The sequence below is a fragment of the Stigmatopora argus genome, chromosome 12, assembly GCF_051989625.1.
Source record: "Stigmatopora argus isolate UIUO_Sarg chromosome 12, RoL_Sarg_1.0, whole genome shotgun sequence".
Lineage (NCBI taxonomy): Eukaryota > Metazoa > Chordata > Actinopteri > Syngnathiformes > Syngnathidae > Stigmatopora > Stigmatopora argus.
This window is the reverse complement of record NC_135398.1, coordinates 16903011-16924022: the sequence shown is the minus strand read 5'-3', so window position 1 is coordinate 16924022 and position 21012 is coordinate 16903011. Positions and strand designations below refer to the sequence as shown.

Sequence of the window (21012 nt, the reverse complement as noted above, 5' to 3'; positions counted from 1 at the left end):
CCTCCCTGAACTTGGCTTTGAGTGCAGAGTTGCACTGCAGGTCAATGAGCTCCATTTGAAGCTCAGGAAGGGCATCTAGCACATCAAAGGAGAAGGGGTCCGCAAAAATTTAAAATGTGGCTTTGTGTGTCTTGAATTCTGCAAATCTGTGATCAAATTCCTCCTGTAGCTTCGAAATGGCCTCAACATACTTCTCACCACTGAATGGTGTGCCTGCATCCACGAGAGCCTTGCATGCTGGGAAATGGCAAAGGTTTGTCTGAGAGAGCTGGGCTTTCCATAACACAAGTTTAGTGCAGAATGCTCTCACGTTGTCATAGGCAGCACTGACAAGTTGCCCCTGGCCTTGTAGCTTCTTGTTCAGTACATTAAGCTCATGTGTGATATCAACAAGAAAAGCCAAGTCCATGAGCCATTTGGGATCACTTAGCACAGGATCAATCAACTCACAAACGGCGTAGCTAGCTTTGACTGCTGCATTACTGTCTTTGGTAGCCTTCTTGAAGAAACCCTGTTGCCTCAGAAGACGTGTTTTAAGACTGGCAACCTGGTTGGCTCTCTCATCTCCCTGGTATTTTTCGTACTCCTCAGCATGTCTCGTAGTACAATTACGTTTCAAATTGTATTCCTTGTGCACCGCAACTTTTTCAGTGTAAATGAGACACGTCGGGGTGCCCCTGTGTTCAACAAAGAAATATTGCACTCCCTGGTCTGAGCAGAAAGACAACCTCCCTGAGCGCACTGAGTACCAGTGTGAGCGACATCATCGGTACTCGGATGATTCGCCTAAAGACGTTTCGCCGACGGACGTTTGACAGACGGGCAGGTCGCCGAATGGACGTTCCACCGAACGTTCATTCGGCCGAACGGAGGTTTCGCCGAAACGGGATTCGCGTGCTCGCCCCGCCGGATCGTGTGTGTACAAGTTTTTCAACCTCGGCCCGCGGGCCATATATTTTTTATCCGGCCCGCCGCCGGTGTTGTCCAAATTATAGTAAAAATCAATGTTCGTCTACCATCAATGGCAGCCCGGGAATAAGCACTCTTGGGCGGGCATGGCAGTCCGGGAATAAGCACTCTTGGGCAGGCAGATGTAGCAGAACCGAGCCGTAAAATGACAGCAATCGGGTCAAATTCATCCTAAAACAGCATTTAATGATTAAATACAAATACTGGATGATATCCCGATGGAGGCAAAAAAACGTCTATAGACGTCCATTCGCCAAACGGCTCAAAATGCTCTCAAATTCGGTCAAATCCAGCTGAAAACAGCGTTTAATGATTAAATACAAATACTAGTATTTGTATTTAATCATTAAACTAACAAATACTAGTACGACCTGTCCGTCTGTCAAACGTCCGTCGGCGAAACGTCTTTAGGCGAATCATCCGGTCACGACATCATCATTGCTCGCTATGTGCACACCAGTATCACACCTGCCACAAGCAGGTGCATGTCAATGTTCCCTCTAATTTTTCATGTAAAACATGCTGTAAAACACGAAAAACATGAGTGGACAGAGCTACTGCCACTGGCTGCCACTTAAACGGCGCCATCATGGGGAAAGGGGTAAAAAAAAAAAAAGGAAAATATCGATTTTTTTTTTTACTGCGCGCCATATGATTGCTACTGCGCAGAGAAAACGAGAGTAGTGCGCAATTGCGCACGCGCGCATCTTAGAGGGAACATTGCTCCGAACACAAGTGTCATTCATATCAATTTTGCGGGCCGCACGAACATTAATCTTTCATATTAAGACGGGGGCCGCAAATTATCGTCCCGAGGGCCGCAAGTTTGAGACCCCTGATTTATATGGTATGTCAGAAATATCACGTGCAATGACTTTTCTTAAGATTTTCCCTTCACAGTAACACATTTGTACTCCCTACAAAAACCATGAATATGGACGTCAAAATTGTGAATCAGGGGGCGTCTTATACAGTGGTACCTCGTCACACGACCGCTCGTAATACAATATTCTCGTCTTACGATGGAAATTTCGATCGAATAATTCGCCAGTCATGCGATCAAAATTTCGTGATGCGACCAAGCCAGGTGGCCATGGCACTGTCTTTTTTGCATATCTTTCGTGTATAACAATACTACGAGCACCGAATGAGTTCTTCAGACGAGTTGCGACCAGGAAACGCACAACGCGCATGCGCGGGAAAAAGAGGGCTTTCTGGGTAATGAAGTATACTCGTGCACACAACGCCGATAGGCAATGGCACTCTTTCTCAGAATAAAACGTCATTACCCACAATCAATACGTGGGTAAGCTCAGCTGTTGAATTTCCTGTTATTCTTATCTAATACGAGGAGTTTTATATTACTTCTCGTTCGCTGCTCATAACATCCAGCGGCACCGGCCCGCAATTCCCTCCTCGCAATATTTCCGGTCGCAACTCTCTCTCATAGGCGCTGTTCAAAGCGGTTGCGACCAGACCCATTACAACGAGGGAGTTGCGAGTCGGTGCCCCCGATGTCCCCACGAGCAGCGGAGCGATCGCGAAAATGTACTACAAGACTATTTCTCGTTGGCAAGTAGTCGTGGGTTATCCTATTGTGAAGACATTTGTGTGAATCATTTTCGGAATATTTTGAAGGAATTACGTAGTACAACAGCAAACAGCCCATCGATAGCGAACGTGAGGGTGGAGGCGTGGCAAACCGCCAACCCGGATGTTAGATTTATTATGGAATATTCTATACGTATGTTTGAGTGTCTGTATATATTAATCCAAGTTAATTTAAATGTGTTTGTTCCGTTTACGAGTGCGTTGTCGTGGAGAAAATAAGAACCCCACCCCCCACGCCCCCAAACGTCTCTGTCTCCCGTCGGCGAAATCTGCCTAATTTTAGTCAGATTAAACACATTTTATTACTATTAAACCACTAGTTATGTGTTACTTTGTTAATAGATGGCAAATTAGAAGAAATAAAACATTTTTTCCAATCCAATATCCTGTTTTTGGTGTTTTTTAAGAGAGTTGGAACAAATTAATTTGTTTTCCATTCATTTCAATGGCAAACGTCCGCTCGAGTTACGAGAATCTCGTCATACGATCTCAGTCTCAGAACGGATTACGATCATATGTCGAGGTACCACTGTACCCAGGGAAATTGTAAAATTCAACGACTTTAAGGAAGTTTTAAGGGTACGGCTTATGCGCGGAGGCGTCTAATATACAAGAAAATATGGTATGGAGGGTGGGTGTTGCTGGAAGAAGGGGTGTAGCTATTTTTTGTATGATGCCTGTAGAAAGTGAGTCTACAGCAAATGTTGCGGCATTTCCTTGTTATATTTTTTTGCTATACTTTGATGTTTCATAACTTGGACAAATTATCATATCTTGGAACAATAATTTACATATCAAAGCATTTTGTAACCTGAAAAATACATCTGTTAAAGCATTCTTAAGTAGAGGCATCACTTTAGTAGTTTGTATAGCACCATGAGAATGTCATCCTGCATAGATGGCTTTCTCAGTTATTGCTGTACTTAGTAGTATTTCTTGTTTGATTGATTATTCATTCGTCAATCAAATAGATTTTAAGGGCTTGAATTAGAAAAAATAAACAAGCACAATATATGATTTGTGATTTTTTTTTTAAGACATCACCTAAAGTTTTCCAGCGCAAACTCTCTTAAAGAGACTGGAGCAATTGTTTCCTCTCTTTGGGCCCCAGTTTGTGTAACTGACAATTTCCTTTGGCCTGGACTCAGCAGCTCCTGATCAAGTAAATTTAAACAAATAACGCTTCATTCATTAACTTTACAGAACATTCTCACTCAATCTGTGTATTGGTACCAGCATTTCATCAGTGGGTCTGGTCAGAGTTGGAAGAAACTGCAAAGCATATTTATAGATGGAACCGCTGATATTTGTCTTCTGATTTGTAGCTTTGACCACATTTTTGTCAAAGGAATTTTCCTGCTGATTTTCTATCATCAAGAGATCTCCTTGTTTACAGACCAAGAATGTGGGGTCATCTGTTTCGGGAAGCAGATTAGAGGTTTTTCATGTATGGATGTTAAAGAAAATGTTACTAAATATGATACCTGTTTTATTGAAATCCTGTTCGGCCAGTGCGAAGACTGAGCGGGCTCGTAGTCCAGTAAGGTTTTGCTGTACAATTTCATTCATGTCATCCGCTTCGCTGCACATTAGGACAAATTCACCTCTCACTGTGGCTACACTCACAGACTGTTCACTAAAAAGACCATCATTGGAACAAGTCAAACTGTTTGCTGAATATGGTTTAACACAAATGAGTACGCTTGCAGCAATGATTGAAAACATGAACCATACCTCAACTTTTTGACTTCTCTCATTTCCAGGTAAGGACACTCAAGAAGTTTCTTGTCTCTGCCATCCATGAAGAAGATGCCATTCCAATTTACTGCGACAAAAAACCTACTCTTGGGCAAAAGAGGTCCTGTGGACATATAACGGTGGCTTGACTTGGATGTTTTCACGACTACTCTAGTTATTCAAAACACAATAGTATAGTCGTAGTATTTTTTTGAAATTCCAATAATCTGTTACATCCACACTTTGTGTTCATTTTGATGTGTGCAATGGACACTAAGAAGCATCCACACATCCACTTTCTTATGGTTATTTGAGGTCGGGTTCAAGGAGCAGAAGATTCACCAGAACAGCCCAGATTTCTCTCTCCCCTAACCCTTAATTCAGCTCATCCAGGAGGATCGCAAGGCGTTCCCAGGCCAGTCTCCCGAGTGTGTCCTGGGTTCATGCCGAGGCCTCCTCCAGTAGGACATGCCCAGAACACCTGACAAAGAAGGCACCCTATTCACATGCCTGAGCCATCTCATCTGGCAGCTCCCAATGCAGAGGATAAAACTAATCTTGTTCACCCAGGCACGACCCACAATTCGTGACCATAGGCCAAATGTGGCACAACCCGTTATTAGGTTCAGGGGGCAATTACTTTTTCACAGAGGGCCAGAAAAGTTTGTAATTTTTTCTGCCTTGGTAAATAAAATCATCATTTAGAAACTGCAATTTCTATTTCCTTGAGTTGTGTCTGTGTCATACTAAAATTGGTTTGATGATCTGAAACCTTTGTGTGTGATAAATATTAAAAAAAAAAAAAAAAGAAATCAGGAAGGGAGCAAATACTTTTTCACAGGACCGTATGAACTTTAACTCATGCAAGTATACTTAAGCCTCCTTTGTTGGTTAATTTCTTGTTGCATCATTGTCAAATTGATGTTAAGAGTCCTGCCATGTCACTTCCAACTCTCAAACAATTGCAAAGTGGCTATGAAATATGGTGTCAGAGTGTAATGTACGGAGATGGAGAGCTCAAAAAGATCGAGGAAGCCACAGGGCCGACCTCGGACACGGTGGGGAGACTACGTCTCCCGGCTAGCCCGGGAACGCCTTGGGTAACTCCCAGAAGAACTGGACGAAGTGGCTGGGAAGAGGGAAGTCTGGTGTTCCCTGCTGAAGCTGCTGCCCCCGCGATCCAACTTTGGATAAAGCGGAAGAAGATGAGATGAGATGAGATATACAGTTGTGGTCAAAAGTTTACATACACTTGTGGAGAACATAATGTCATGGCTCTCTTGAGTTTCCGGTTATTTCTACAACTCTGATAGAGTGATTGGAACAGAAAATTCTTTGTCACAAAAAAAATCATGAAATTTGGTTCTTTTATGACTTTATTATGGGTTAACAGAAAAAGTGATCAAATCTGCTGGGTCAAAAATATACATACAGCAACACGAATTAGCAATTTTGGTGACTTAAAAAGTTGTGTCAGTGAAATGAGCTTCATAGCATGGCCTCTTAACTTCTTGTGAGTGATTATGAGTGACTACAGCTGGTGACTTCTCTGAGGCCATGTAAATAGGGCTCATTGGATGCAAACGCCCACAAACGCTACAATGGGAAAGTCAAAGGAGCTCCGCATGGATCTGAAAAAGCGAATCCTTGACTTGAACAAGTCAGGAAAGTCACTTGGAGCCATTTCAAAGCAGCTGCAGGCCCCAAGAGCAACAGTGCAAACAATTGTTTGTAAGTATAAAGTGCATGGCACTGTTTTGTCACTGCCAACTGCCACGATCAGAAAACGCAAGCTATCATCTGCTGCTGAGAGAAAATTGGTCAGGAGGGTGAAGATTCAACCGAGAATCACCAAAAAGCAGATCTGCCAAGAATTAGAAGCTACTGGAACACAGGTGTCAGTCTCCACAGTCAAGCGTGTTTTGCATCTCCATGGACTGAGAGGCTGCCGTGCAAGAAGGAAGCCCTTGCTCCAAAGCGGCACCTTAAGGCTCGACTGAAGTTTGCTGCTGATCACATGGACAAAGATAAGACCTTCTGGAGGAAAGTTCTGTGGTCAGATGAAACAAAAATCGAGCTGTTTGGCATAATGCCCATTAATATGTTTGGAGGAGAAAAGGTGAGGCCTTTAACCCCAAGTACAACATGCCTACCGTCAAGCACGGTGGTGGTAGTATTATGCTGTGGGGCTGTTTTGCTGCTAATGGAACTGGTGCTTTACAGAGAGTAAATTGGATAATGATGAATGAGGATTACCTTCAAATTCTTCAACATAACCTAAAGTCATCAGCCCCGCTAGAATTAAGGTTTTCGGATGGCCTTCCCAAAGTCCCGACTTAAACCCCATTGAGAACTTGTGGACAATGCTGAAGAAACAAGTCCATGTCAGAAAGCCATCAAATTTTACTGAACTGCACCAATTCTGTCAAGAGGAGTGGTCAAAGATTCAACCAGAAGCTTGCAAGCAGCTTGTGGATGGCTACCAAAAGTGCCTAATTGAAGTGAAAATGGCCAAGGGACATGTTACCAAACATTAGCGCTGCTGTATGTATATTTTTGACCCAGCAGATTTGATCACTTTTTTCTGTTCACACATAATAAAGTCATAAAAGAACTAAACTTCTTGAATGTTTTTGTGACAAAGGAGTATCTGTTCCAATCACTCTATCAGAGAAAAATCAGAGTTGTAGAAATAACTAGAAACACAAGAGAGCTATGACATTATGTTCTTCACAAGTGTATGTAAACTTTTGACCACAACTGTACATGTTCATGTTAATGAACATATGCAAATATTTAAGATTATATCCAGAGGCTAATTTCCACCTTTAGGCCCTTGTGCAGGTTGAAGACAAAACCAATAAGATAAAGCGGTTCAGAAAATGAGATGAGCTGTTGTGATTAGGACATTGTTCATTCTGGTCTCCTAAAAATCTGGATTATACTTTTTGCATAATGGAGCAATCAAATGCCATTAACATGTAAAGGATTATGCTCAACAATGACATCATTAACATTGTTCATCTAATATAGTGTGTGTGGAATATCTGATGCATGGTCACTGACCTGACATCATTGTAACATCATAAAACTTGGAGAAGTGGACTGGCCAATCCATTCGGGCACTGTCAACCAGTTCTCCTTTCACGCTCTCTTTGCTCATGGTCCCATTTGTGTAAGTATCCTGTGAATTTTTTTAATGCAAATTTGTGCTAAGGTTTTGTTCAACTTAAATAAAGTTAAATGTGCAGATTCTGCATGATCTAGTATTACACACAGTTTGGGTCTGAGTGACCATGTGAACCCAAAAGAGGAACATGCAGTACAATTTGTTAATCTTACCTGCAAACATGCTTCGCTAATTAGTTGGATCCATTTTGTCATGGACTTGTACTCGATGAGAGGTACAGCAATAATGTCCTCAACCACCTTGCACACATTTTCTTTCTTGTATGCTGAACCAAACTGAATGTAATAGTGCTTTGTTGCTAGATAGATATATGCATCATCCTAAGGGATGTAAACTCATTTTAGTGACAACATAAAAGGCTTAAATTCTTTGCAAGGTTACAATTACATTTGTATGTAGGAAACAAAGGTAATGTTCACATATTTTCAAATGTTTGGTCCTCGTTTCATATGTAAAATGATAAAAGGCTTTAATATTACATAGATAGTTTCATGCCGTTCAAGATTTGTATTTAACACTGGCCGAGTGGTTCATTGAAATAGTATTAAAATAGTATGTATTGTGGTAGTTATAATGGGGGTGATCCTACTTCGTGGATTTTCATTTATGGCGGCCATGTCTGGTCTACATTAATTTGCGATATTCGAGGGATTACTGTAATTAGCATACATGTGAACCTGCACTTTTTTCAAACGTATTGGGATTTCTTTCCATTTTGGAAAAAAATTAAAAACTCACTTTCGCCCAGTCCCACAATTTATTCATTTTTACTTTGAGTTCAGAAGACCTTTAAATATTATCTTCATCTGTTTCAAAATGTAATAGACCTCTATTCACATTCATCATCATTAACTTTAAACATAAATCTGTGGTTGGCATGGATTGTATTCACTAACTACTCGTCATCACAGCTTTAAATTAATTGTTCAAGTGAACGCCTGTAATTTTCCTTTGTATTATTCTTCAATGTCATTTTACAGCATATTGTATCTACAGCCTCACCTTCTCACAAGTGTACTCTCCTGACTTGATGCCCTGAATGACTTGCTTGTAAATGAGATCTGTGCTGATGGAGTCTTCAGAGCAATCATGCCAGGGTGTGAACAGCTCTTTGCGGATTGTTAACTGCACAGGGGTGTCCTTTTCATGCCTGCCCTGTCGTCTCATCTCCTGCTCGCACTGAGACACAGCATCAAATACGTGCTTTCCACAGCTTCCCAGAGACCACATCTGGTGTCAAAGGTTAAAATCATTAGTCTGTGTTATGTGAGGTGTCCTTCGAAAGGTGGATGTGATTTTGAAAAGCTTGGCTTGAGTAAAATCCCTCTCCTGTTAACCAGGGGAAGTAAAGCTCACTTTATCAAAGAGGTGAATGTAGAGAGAGAACCCATATGTGTCACGTAGATTAATCTTGTCAGCCACGGTTTGACAGACCTCTGCAGAGGTAGAAGCGGAGTCCAGCTGTAGGCTGATTTGACTGCCATCTGTTAGAATCACAGTCATTTCTATAGGCTCCTTAGCTATAGAAGCCTGTCAACGGAGGAAAGGAAACCTTTGATGACAACAGTTTCTTTTTGTGGCTTGTTAATGAACGAACACTCTTGCCAACTCCAAATTTATAAAAATATAAACAAGGCGGTATCTACCTGGTATTCCATCCAAGAAGGGAGCTCTTTTCTTTCTCCATTGGCTCTAATTCGATTCAGGCGCTTACTACAATATTCTGCATACCCATTTGGTCCCTTTCGGATAAAGGTCTCTAAATACTGTTTGGAATAGTCAAATAAGACAGGTCAAATATGAATTTAATGTTAATAAATGGCTTAAACGTGTAAGGCAGTAAGGAAGCTTGTTGTCTGAAAAAAAATGCATTCAACATAAGCATGCAGCTGCAATGATATATGAAAGACTTGAATTGGACTTAGATATTTCTGCATTGTTAATTGATTCAATTAATCTTGCTCACAATAGCCTTCATATTGTGAATGAGATGTACACAGTTGTATGTCCAATATTTATATTAAAGGTTTCCACTTTCATACATTTTGGGGTGTGATGGATCGGTCGAACACGATAAAATATAACCAGTTCACTGATCACGTTTAAAGTCTGTTAACTACTTTAGCTCACTAGCATTTGGCTGTGGATAATGAGGCATTCAATGTAAATAAGAAGTTAAGTGCATTTGTTGATGTTTTTCATACTTTTTCAACTCCAACATATTTACAATGATAATGTATACTGCACTTTGTTACATTCATGTGGGAAGGAATCAAATTTCTGTTGGTGTTTCACATATGTAGTTGCTATATGGTAATCACTTTTCAGCCATTAGATAGGCTCATTACTTATTATTTGAGACTGAATTCAGTCAGAAAATATGGAAGCTTATTGCAAAAAATATTATTTTGTCGTTTGGAAAGAATTTCTTTTAATTTTGAAACTTTTTTTAGAAAACTATTCCATGGTCAGTTAAAACAAACCAGTTTCACAGGTCATATTCAACTAAAACAAGACCTGTTGGAATGTTAAAAGTGGTTGCTGTTGATAATGAAAACAATCGCGAGATAGATCAGCAAGTTAGTCTTTTCTATATTCAGTGATAAGCCAAAATTTTGTGATCGATGCATCTCTAATGTTGTATGTAATTCTTCCACAGATAGAGTAGGCAGTTTTTTGGTGTTTACGGCATACTGGAATCATAAAGGAATGTACAATAGTGCAATACAGTGGTACCTCGAGATACAAGCTTAATTCGTTCTGGGACTGAGCTCGTATGTCGATATTCTCGTAACCCGAACTAACGTTTCCCATTGAAATGAACTAAAAACAAATTAATTCATTCAAACCCTCTGAAAAAACACCAAAAACAGGATATTGGATTGGAATTTTTTTTCTGTCTAATTTGCCATCTATTAACGAAGTAACACATAACTAGTGGTTTAATATTACTAAAATGCAGTGGCGGTCCGTGCATTTCCTAGTGACGCCTTCAGCAAAAACTATTTTATGGCTATAAAACCTCTACTGCAGCTACAGCTGCGACGCATAAAAAATAATCAATAATAACCCCATACAATTGAAATATTATTTAGGAATATAACCATATTTTACTCACCAAAAATCATTTTTAACTGTACACAATATCATCCTCCTTTCTTTCTTCCTTCTTTTCTATCGCCATCGAAGCTAATGCTGAAAGTCGAGCCTCTCCTGTCGTATTTCTGGCATACGTTTTTATTTGATTTAGTGCTACCAAAAATCATTTTTAACTGTACACAATATCATCCTCCTTTCTTTCTTCCTTCTTTTCTATCGCCATCGAAGCTAATGCTGAAAGTCGAGCCTGTCCGTCTTATTACTGGCATACGTTAATATTTGATTTAGTGCTGAAAATGTTCGTTCCCGGTTGTGACAGGCTTGCTTGCTTTGGAGTTGTCCGAGCTTTTCTTAATGATGTCCAGCTTTCTTTTCTTGAAAAGTCCGTCTTGAAATGGCTTTAAATCCACACAACAATATATTTGCTTGTGCAGCTCGCTCCAGACACAGTTTGGTAGCCCTGGCTAGTCCACTCTATCACTAGCCAATCATAGTTGGTGAAAGCGATGACGTATCCCTACACCTGCGAGAAGGCATTGCGGTGTTGCCAACTCGAAATCTGATTGGTTAAAGCAACAGTCTTATCGACGCTTGTTTAATCCAGCAGAGCCTGCAGAACTGATTATGAAGGCCTTGAGGCAGATTTCTGACCCTGGCAACAAATAATGGCTGAAATGGGATTGGTTAAATGCTTCAATATGAAAACACACATCTGGAAGCAGTGCAACCAGGGGAAAAGCAATGAAAGGAAGCTAACAGACAATTTGGTATTATTTAATAAGTATTCATGGACAAAATATAATTAACATCAGTCTGTGATTCAGATATTTCTTAAGCCAGCAGAGAAGGCCTTGAAGGCCCTGACGGCACACCACTGCTAAAATGTGTTTAATAGTACTAAAATTATACGGATTTCGAAGGGGGAGAGAAAGAGAGACGGACAGAGAGAGGGGGCGCTTTTTGCATGGCAACACGATCGTTTCATAACATAAACAAATTTAAATGAATTTGGATTACGATGCAGACACACTCAAATATAAGTTTAATCTAACCTTACACTAAACTTAATTCTAATTTTGTATTAAAGTTTGATACCTTTCTTCTCCCGGGTTGGCTCTATTTGCCCCGCATCCTACCTGACTTTCACTATAGATGGGCTGTTTGCTTTTGTATTCCCTTCAAAATATTCCCAAAATGATGCACACATATGTCCTCACAATAGGATAACACACAACCACTTGCCAACGAGAAGTAATATATACTCCTCGTATTAGTGATCGCTCCGCCATTTGCGCTTAGTGACGGAAAAAAAAACACACAAGAAAATGCAACGCTCCGTCCAGTGCTCGTAGATATCTGTTATACACGAAAGAGAAGCGGCAAAAAAGACAGTGCGCTAAAACCATAAACAGCCTCTCATGTCTTGGCCACCTGGCTTTCTCGTATCTCGAAATTTGTCTCGTATCTAGAGATAATTGTTTGCTCGAAATGTTACTCGTATTGCGAAATGCTCGTATTTTGGGGTGCTCGTATGTCGGGGTGCTTGCATGTCGAGGTACCACTGTACTGTTATCCTTCACCACTTCGCAGTTTTAACATTCGCGGCTTAACTATGTCGCGTTTTTTATATTAAGTATTAGAAAAATATTTATAAAAATGTCAAAATTCATGCTGAAACTCACAAGCGGAAGACAGGAGATGAAAAATAGCAGAGGTCAGAGCTCCACTTCGGCGCTGAAATGGGTGGCACTCAGCGCAGAAGAAGAAGCGAAATTTCACCGTAGAAGAATGCCGAGAAGGATGCTGTCTTTGTCAGGAGTGGCCTGTTTTGTCCCTCCTGACGTGCCGTCAGGGAAGCAGCTGCAGTCAATCTGCTGATTGCTTCCTGGCTTTATTATTTAAGGAGCTATGTGTCAGAGGACCATTGCCGGATCGTCTCTTTTGTTTGTGCGTGCGCGTCGCATGCTGCCGTTCTGTTCCAGGCCATTGTGGATTTGTAGACCTTTGTTTATTCATTAAAGAACGTAGTTTGAAGTGAACTGGCTCGAGTCAACTCATGTCTCCTGCGCATGGGTCCCCTAAGATATTCCCGATCGCGCTGCGACGACGCAGCGACGCAGCGTGATCGTAACAGTCTTGCCTTTTCTTCGGATTACATTTCGCATCGCGCACAGAAAGACTATGCCGAGCCTATTACAGCATTTTTTGGATTTCGAATCGGTGTTTAAAATCCAGAGGTGGGCCATCCGGTTCTCGAGGGCTGCTGTGGGTGCAGAATTTTGTTCCAACTGATCCAATACAGATAGTTTAATCAATTTGATTTCTGCTGAAACAAGAAGCACCTGACTGCAATCCAAAAAGTTTAAGTAGAGGTATAGACCATAGGTATGGTCTATACCTCTTCCTAAACTTTTCAAACCACCCCTTGCTTGCAATAAAGCCACGAGGTTCACTCACTTAAGAGGTAGAGACCATACCTCTTCTTAAACTTTTCAAACCAGCCCTTGCTTGCAATAAAACCACAAGACTCACTCACCGCACTGGCTGTATGGGGAAGCCTCCTGGGCAGACCAAGCAAAACACTATATCGAGGAAGAGTTGTCCCACATAATTCAAGAGAATTGTTCTTGGTATCTTCCAGAGCAAATTTTTAACATGGATGAGACTGGCCTTTTTTGGAAGAGGATGCCTTCCCAGACATGCTTAGTATTAAAAGATGAACTGAAAGTGTGGATCATCATCATGTGTGTGAATGTGACTGGCTTCAAGGTGAAACTAGCCTTAATCTACAAGTTTGACTGTCCTCAATGAACTCCTCATGCTTTAAAAAAACAAGAACAAAGCTTTAGAGCTTACACACGGTGCTCCGCATTATAAGACGCCCTTTTATTTTGGAGAAAATGTAAGACTTTTTAGTGCGCCTTATAGTCGTGAAAATACGGTATCTATAATTTTTAAATGTGTCGGATTTTCTTCCACATTTACAAGAAAAGAGATTCCAACTTATCCATTGAGTTTACTTTTAAAATTCCACACATTGACACACTTTTGCCACTTCATAGCAAAACTCTTAATTGTGCTTCTTCAAACAATGCAGTGGAAATCTATCCTGATCCACAAATGTATCTTGAGGCAGAGTTAGCCAAAGAATGCATTCAAAGCACTGTGATGATATTTTTTAGTAAGTACCATGATCTTCTGGCATTTGCTGCAATACAGTCATTCCTCGAATTTCGTGGATAATGTAGACCAGATATGGCTGCGATAATCGAAAAACCACGAAGTAGGATCACCCCTATTATTACTACCATACTACATATTTTCACGCTTATACAAAAACACAAGTACACTAGTACAATTATCAAGAAGTGAATTTATTAAATATTAGTTATAAGCATATAAAAGACTAATGTATTAATATATAAATATAATTTATATATAAAAAATATAAATACTTTAAATACTGTATTTACTGTACTCAGTGAAAACAGTTCCCCTTTATGTGATATCAGTGGCGGGCGGTGCATTTTCTGGTAGCGCCTTCAACGTATCAATCCAACCCTCAAAAACTATTTTATGGCTATAAAACCTCTACTGCAGCTACAGCTGCGACACATAAAAAATAATAAATTAATTAATGCACAAAAATGGGGTAAAATCCACTTCCTAGCAGCATTTCATGATTAAATACAAATAATGGACCTTTTCAGACATTAAAACCAGGCCAGGGGGTGATTTTCCCGGGAAAAGACAGCGATGAACGTCAATGGCGTACGGGCAAACATTGCCCGAAAATGCGGTAAAATCCAGCCGAAAACAGCATTTATTGATTAAATACAAATACTGGAGCTTTTTAGACATCAGAACCGGGCCCGGAGTATCATTTCCCCGGTAAAAAGACAGCGGTGAACGTCGATACGTCTATACGTGAAATGACAAAAAATGCACTAAAATTAGGTAAAATCCACTTCCTAGCATCATTTATTGATTGAATAAAAATACTGGAGCTTTTGAGACATTACAACCAGGCCAGGGGGGTGATTTTTCCCGGGAAAAGACAGCGATGGACATCAATGGTGAAACGCCAAAAATTAAACTGGGGGTAAAATCCACTTCCTAGCAGCATTTTGTGATTAAATACAAACACTGGAGCTTTTCAGATATCAGAACTTGGCCCACAATTGAAATATTATTTAGGAATATAGCCATATTTTACTCACCAAAAATAATTTTTACACAATATCCATCCTCCTTTCTTTCTTCCTTCTTTCCTATCGCCATCGAAGCTAATGATGAAAGTCGAGCCTGTCCTGTCATATTTCCGGCATAGTCCGTTTTGAAAATAGCTTTAAATCAACACAACAATATACTATTTGCTTGTGGAGCTAAGTTAGCGCGCTGAAAGTGCCGCACACACCATTTTCCCGGCTGTAACAGGCTTGCTAGCTTCGGGGTTGACCGCCCTTTCTTAATGATGTCCATTTTTTTCTGGAAAAGTCCGTCTGGAAAATAGCTTTGTGAGCAAACAGAATCCATTTGTTTTTGCTTCTGTCGGCCATTGTGGGGGAAGTTTGAGATCTCGGCTGCCTCGGGTACTGCTTTGGCCCGCCTACTAGCCAATCATAGTTTGTGAAAGCAATGACATGTCCCAGCCAGCAAAATGCTAACGCCCATGAAAAATCATTGTGGGGTTGCCAACTCAAAATCTGATTGGTTAAAAGCAACAGTCTAGTTCAGGGGTCACCAAACTACGGCCCGCGGGCCGGATACAGCCCGCCGGCACATTTGGACCGGCCCTCTGAACAATACCAGAGACGCTATCGGATTTTTTTTTTTAATTTTTTTTTTTTTTTTTAATTTTTTTTTTTTAATTTTTTTATTTTGGGATGCGCCCCGCCGGCACATTTGGACCGGCCCTCTGAACAATACCAGAGACGCTATCGGATTTTTTTTCCTATTTGGCCTTGAAGACTGGGACGTTTTAATCTTGTGTTTGGTTCATTGCCCCCCTGCTGAGCCCACAAATCATCCCAGTGAAGCGGGGCTTCGCATTGCTTCTTTGGTGACACGCGCGGGGAGAGTGTTTCCCTTTGATGCATGCGGGCACGTCCACCGTTGCATGCACGAGCAGTGTTACCGAGACATCTGGACGATCGCAGGTGAGGGCGGAGCCCTGGGACCATCGCGGACTATTCAAGCATATTAAAACTGCAACCTGTTTGAGAACGGAATAATGGCGAAAAAGTTAGGTGAGAGAAAAATTGATTCAGAATGCAGGGTATTTAACCTGGAGTGGACAAACGATTTTTTTTTTGTTCAATGCAAAGAAAAGGCTGTTTGTCTCATTTGTCAAGAGACGGTGGCGGTATTCAAAGAATACAATCTTTGCCGACACTATGAATCCCGTCACAAAGACAAGTACGATAGATTGCAAGGCCAAATACAAGCAGACAAACTCTCAAAGCGAAAAAGTGGACTACTATCTCAGCAGAACCAGGCATCCGTTCGGGCCAGCTTTTGGGTTGCTAAATTGATAGCAAGCAGCGGTAAGCCTTTCACTGACGGAGAGTTTGTTAAGAAATGTATGGATACTGTCGCGGAGGAGGTGTGTCCCGAGAAGAAAGATGCATTTAATGCCGCAAGTCTGTCGGTGAGTACAATGACCAGACGCGTTGAAGAAATCGGGAGTAATGTATATGCCCAGCTGCAGCAGAAGACGAAATAATTTGACTTTTTTTTCATTAGCACTGGATGAAAGCACGGACGTGCAAGACACAGCGCAACTGCTCATTTTTATTCGTGGAGTTAGCGCAAACTTTGAGATTTGCGAGGATCTGGCAGCCCTCCAAAGTCTCAAAGGGACTACAACGGGAGAGGATATTTTTGACAAAGTGTGCCAAACCATGGAGAAGTTGGACCTGGACTGGTCAAAGCTAGCTAGCATCACGACTGACGGGGCTCCTAGCATGGTGGCCGAAACTCGCGGTCTAATAATGGGACGCATGAACCGGGAGTTGGAAAAAAGGGGTCTCACCGCCCCGCTACGAGTCCACTGCCAAATTCACCACCAAGCACTGTGCTGCAAAATGTTGACGTGGGATTCTGTAATGACGGTTGTGGTGTCGTGCATAAACTTCAGAGCAAAGGGAGAAGATTGTGCATGGCACAACAGAAAGTTAATGTTCCATGGCTTTTTTTTCTATGAAGAACCCAGAGAGAGTTATTTAGTTATTATTTATTTCATAAATAGTGTTATTTATTTCCAGTTTTTTCTGTGAAGAACTCAGAGAGGGTTAATTAGTTATTATTTATTTCATTAATAGTGTTATTATATGTTTCCTGACTTTTTTTCTGTAAAGAACCTGGAAAGGGTTATTTGGTTATGTGTGGCTTTCTGGAAAACAATTAAAAAAAATTAAGCTCCCCTACGATCGTCACACTTTTTCTGTTACAAACTGACACCGGCCCCCCATCAGAGAAGGGAAAAGTTATGTGGCCCTCACAAGAAAAAGTTTGGGGACCCCTGGTCTAGTTGAATGCAGCATAGCCCGCAAGAACTGATTATGAAGGCTTTGAGGCAGATCTGATCTGGCAACAAATAATGGCTGAAATGTGATTGGTTAAATGCTTCAATATGAAAACACACATCTGGAAGCAGTGCAACCAGGGGGAAAAGCAATGAAAGGAAGCTAACAGACCATTTGGAATAATAAGTAATGATGGACAAAATATAATATGATTCAGATATTTCTTAGGCCAGCAGAGAAGGCCTTGAAGGCCCTGACAGCCCGCCACTGTGTGATATCAATCCAAAAAATCGTTAATGGGAGTTTTAGTCCAAGTCCTCCTGCACAGTCCAGACCTTGAAGGGCAGCCCCCTTTCAGTGACGTGCAGCGTCGAGTTCTGGATGAAATAGTTTAAGAACCAGTCCTATGTGAAGGCTTTTGTGATCCATGCTTTCCTGTTGCTCATCCAGCAGACAGGCAGCGAAGCCTGACTGAGAACACTTCTTGTTGACACGCTTCTTATATAGAGAGAAGGCGGATGTGGGTGGGGTCAGACGCTAAGGGCATGCCCCTACAAGGTACCCGTAGTGTGGGCATGTGTTTATTGCAAAACAATTTCGGTTTGGTTTCTAAGGCCCCCCAAAGCAGCGGTGAAAAACCAAGTAACGGAAATGAACTCTGAGCTTGCCGTCATTCCCGGAGGCTTAACTAAAGCGCCGGATTACTATTTGCGAATGGATTGTGGCTGCCTGGACGAACGTGTCTGCTTGCACTGTTGTTAAAAGCACTAACAACAGATGCTTTAAAACTGCTGGACATCGGCATCAACACAGCTTTACGAAGGGTGGCAGGCAGCGCCGGGCTAGTTACGCTACTATTTGCGAATGGATTATGGCTGCCTGGACGAACGTGTCTGCTTGCACTGTTGTTAAAGGCACTAACAACAGATGCTTGAAAACCACTGGACATCGGCATCAACACAGCTTTACGAAGGGTGGCAGGCAGTGCCGGGCTAGTTACGCTACTATTTGGAAATGGATTGTGGCCGCCTGGACGAACGTGTCTGCTTGCACGCTGGTTCAAGCTTTTGTCATCATTTCTGTGGAGCCACATGGCAATGACAGTGACTCTGACAACGAAGAGAGGGAACCCGGCGTTTTCGATGACTCATTTGGACAATTGTTCAATTCGGACACAGAAAATGAGGACTTGATTTGTGGGTGATGATGACGTGAGTACATTGTAAAATGGCTAAATAAAGTACAACCGAACCCAGTTTTGCTTCCGTTGCCTTTTTAAAAACATGTTTTTAGCGTGTGTCCGTATGTTTAAGCTGGTGTATGTTTTGCCATACCTGGCTGCGCCTTTAAATGCGGTGCGTCCTGTGTGTGTGTCAAATACAGAAATGGCACTCGTTACTGACACTGCGCCTTTAAATGCGGTGCACCATATAGTCGTGAAAATATGGTACATAAATTAAATCATGGAACTTAGTTCGGCTATGTAAATCTGACTTTTGCCCTTCAATTTTTTGCCTTTTCACACAAAATACAATTTGAAGAAATAAAGTGTCAGGGACTAACCTTGAGGAACAGGTCTGTTGGGGGGAAGATCCCCAGACAGATGGAGAGTAGGGCCCAACCTTGCATACAGCTTGTCTGTTTTTTATTGTTCAACAGCTGCTTACAGATTTGACAGTAAATCTCATCTCTGTAGGAAAACAAAATAAATCTAAATACCAAATAAAAGACTAATTTCTAGGATGATCCGTCTGATCTGAAAAATATGGTATATATGTTCAAAGCTCGCCACTTTGTGGAACAACGATCATGTATTCGCCACATTCCAGCTTGGAATCCGCCAAATATTTATGAAAAGTTTATAGTCAAGGAACACAAACAATAAGATGGGAAAAAGCCAAGTCACAATTGAAGTCTGTCACCGGCCACTAAGGTGCAATCTCTATCTTCGTTAGTGTGGCTCCTTCTAGTCAGGAAGAGCAGGAGTAAATGCAACAAAGGGGTATCTTACATATTGCATATACCATTCGCTATGTGAATAAGGACAAGGCTAACATTAGGAAGATGTCTTTCATCACTTTTAATAAAACCGCAAAGAGGGTTATTACGTCTGTATTGAAGCACCGTTAGTCATATGTATAGGATCACAGCAAAGTACAGTACGATCTTTATTTTATTTTATATTAAATGTTATTTTTTAACATTTGTTCTTGTTTGCGCAGGAACAGTAAGCAGTATTTTAAGGGAGAGTTAAATAATAGTATAGAGAGGGTTTTAAAAGTTAATATTAAATAGACACCATAAAAACACTGTCCCTAATCAAGGTTATTAATCTATTGCGGCAGGTCTTGGAACCTATTAACCACGATAAACAGGGTATTGCTGTGCACACAAAAACACACAGATTTAACAGGAAATTTAAAAAAGTAGTACAGTAATACCTTGCCCCTTTCCGGTTCAAGTATCGGAAATTAACCACTTAGCGGCTTGGATCCACCAACTATATATGAAAAGTACATAATGGAGGAACAATAATACATACCTGTCAACCTCAGCCAGTTGCTCCCCTTATTAATGATTGCAATTCCCCGTATTAAGTGATAATAAACCGTACAAACACAACGCGGCCCATATTTATTCGCATAGGGCGCACTGTGAAGTATACAATTTTCCCCTAAGTGGACAGGGTGTCATTAGCCTTTTGTATGCACTAAATTCAAGATTCTGTAGATGTTGTATGACGCTGACAGCTTGATTGTCTGGGTACACGCTATACAGTGAAAAGGCGGGCGTGACGGATGCGGGTGCGCACATCTTAAAGCATGACAATACAGTAATACCTTGACATACAAGTGCCCCGGCGTACGAGGAATTTGAGATACGAGCAAATATTTACCTTGAGATACAAGACAAATTTTGAAATACGAGCATATGAGTCAGCCAGGTGGCCAGGCCGCGAGAGGCTGCTTATGATTTCTCACCGCATCTCCCTCGTGCAAAGATCTTCACGAGCAATGGGCAGAGCGTTGCATTTTTTTCCGTGTTTTGTTGTTGTTGCGTTAGTCAGTGCAGAATTAAGTGGAACACAATGGGTCCAAAACAAGCCGGTGCAATGAAGGGTGGTGTGAAGAAAAGGCGTATGATGACAATGGATTTTAAGCACAAAATAATAAAAAAAACATGAGTAGTGTACGCGTGACTGAGCTAGCTCGCCAATACGTATGGAGAAGCAGGAAGTTCGCCTCAAAAGCCACGGTGGAAAATATTAACCTCTTTGCCTTGGTTATTGCACAAGAAGCTTTAAATTTATTGTATCGTAAGATTAAAACTTTTTTTTAAAGTGTGAGTGTGTGTGTATAGGAATCTAAGTTCATTTAAGATAAAGTTAAAGTTTAGGTTACGTTACGAGCGCATCGAGTCAAGTCTCTCTCTCTCTCCCATCCGCGAAGTTCCCGTTGTATTGAATAATGTCTCATTTTATTATTAAACATCACAACCACTAGTTATTTGTTACTTTGTTAGTAGATGGTGATTTACAACCAATAAAAAATATGTTTTTCAATTGTAATATCCTGTTTGTTTCAGAGGGTGGGAATGAAAAATTTGTATTTAGTTCATTTCTATGGGAAACGTTGGTGTGAGAAGTGACTAAATCGACATACGAGTTTAGTCCCGGAACGCAATAATCTCGTATCTCAAGGTATGACTGTATTAGCAATTGACGATGCTGTTTTCCTCTGCTGGACGACCAGTGATCAAGACGATCCGGATTAGAGCCAGAATGGGTAAAACGAGGTCAGTTTTACAAAAAAAAAATACATTTAATTTTTTTCCCCGTACTAAAATTGTTATACGGCATACACAGTTTAAAATTAACAA

General features: G+C 41.1%; 1 protein-coding gene across 3 annotated transcripts in view; it reads right to left on the bottom strand.

Annotated features, from left to right (window-relative positions):
- Positions 1-21012, bottom strand: part of LOC144085799 (unconventional myosin-VIIb-like) — a 47728-nt gene that overhangs the window by 14049 nt on the left and 12667 nt on the right. For all 3 annotated transcript variants that reach the window (XR_013304276.1, XM_077615448.1, XM_077615449.1), the window contains 10 exons: positions 18697-18823; positions 9154-9273; positions 8864-9037; positions 8510-8737; positions 7660-7827; positions 7384-7501; positions 4315-4441; positions 4065-4216; positions 3814-3995; positions 3625-3734 (listed from right to left, as the gene is read on the bottom strand). Coding sequence is in view for 2 of the 3 variants with exons in the window: in XM_077615448.1 (XP_077471574.1) it covers positions 3625-3734; positions 3814-3995; positions 4065-4216; positions 4315-4441; positions 7384-7501; positions 7660-7827; positions 8510-8737; positions 8864-9037; positions 9154-9273; positions 18697-18823 (1506 nt within the window). In the remaining variant the exon portion in view is untranslated. The remainder of the gene's footprint in view (positions 1-3624; positions 3735-3813; positions 3996-4064; positions 4217-4314; positions 4442-7383; positions 7502-7659; positions 7828-8509; positions 8738-8863; positions 9038-9153; positions 9274-18696; positions 18824-21012) is intronic.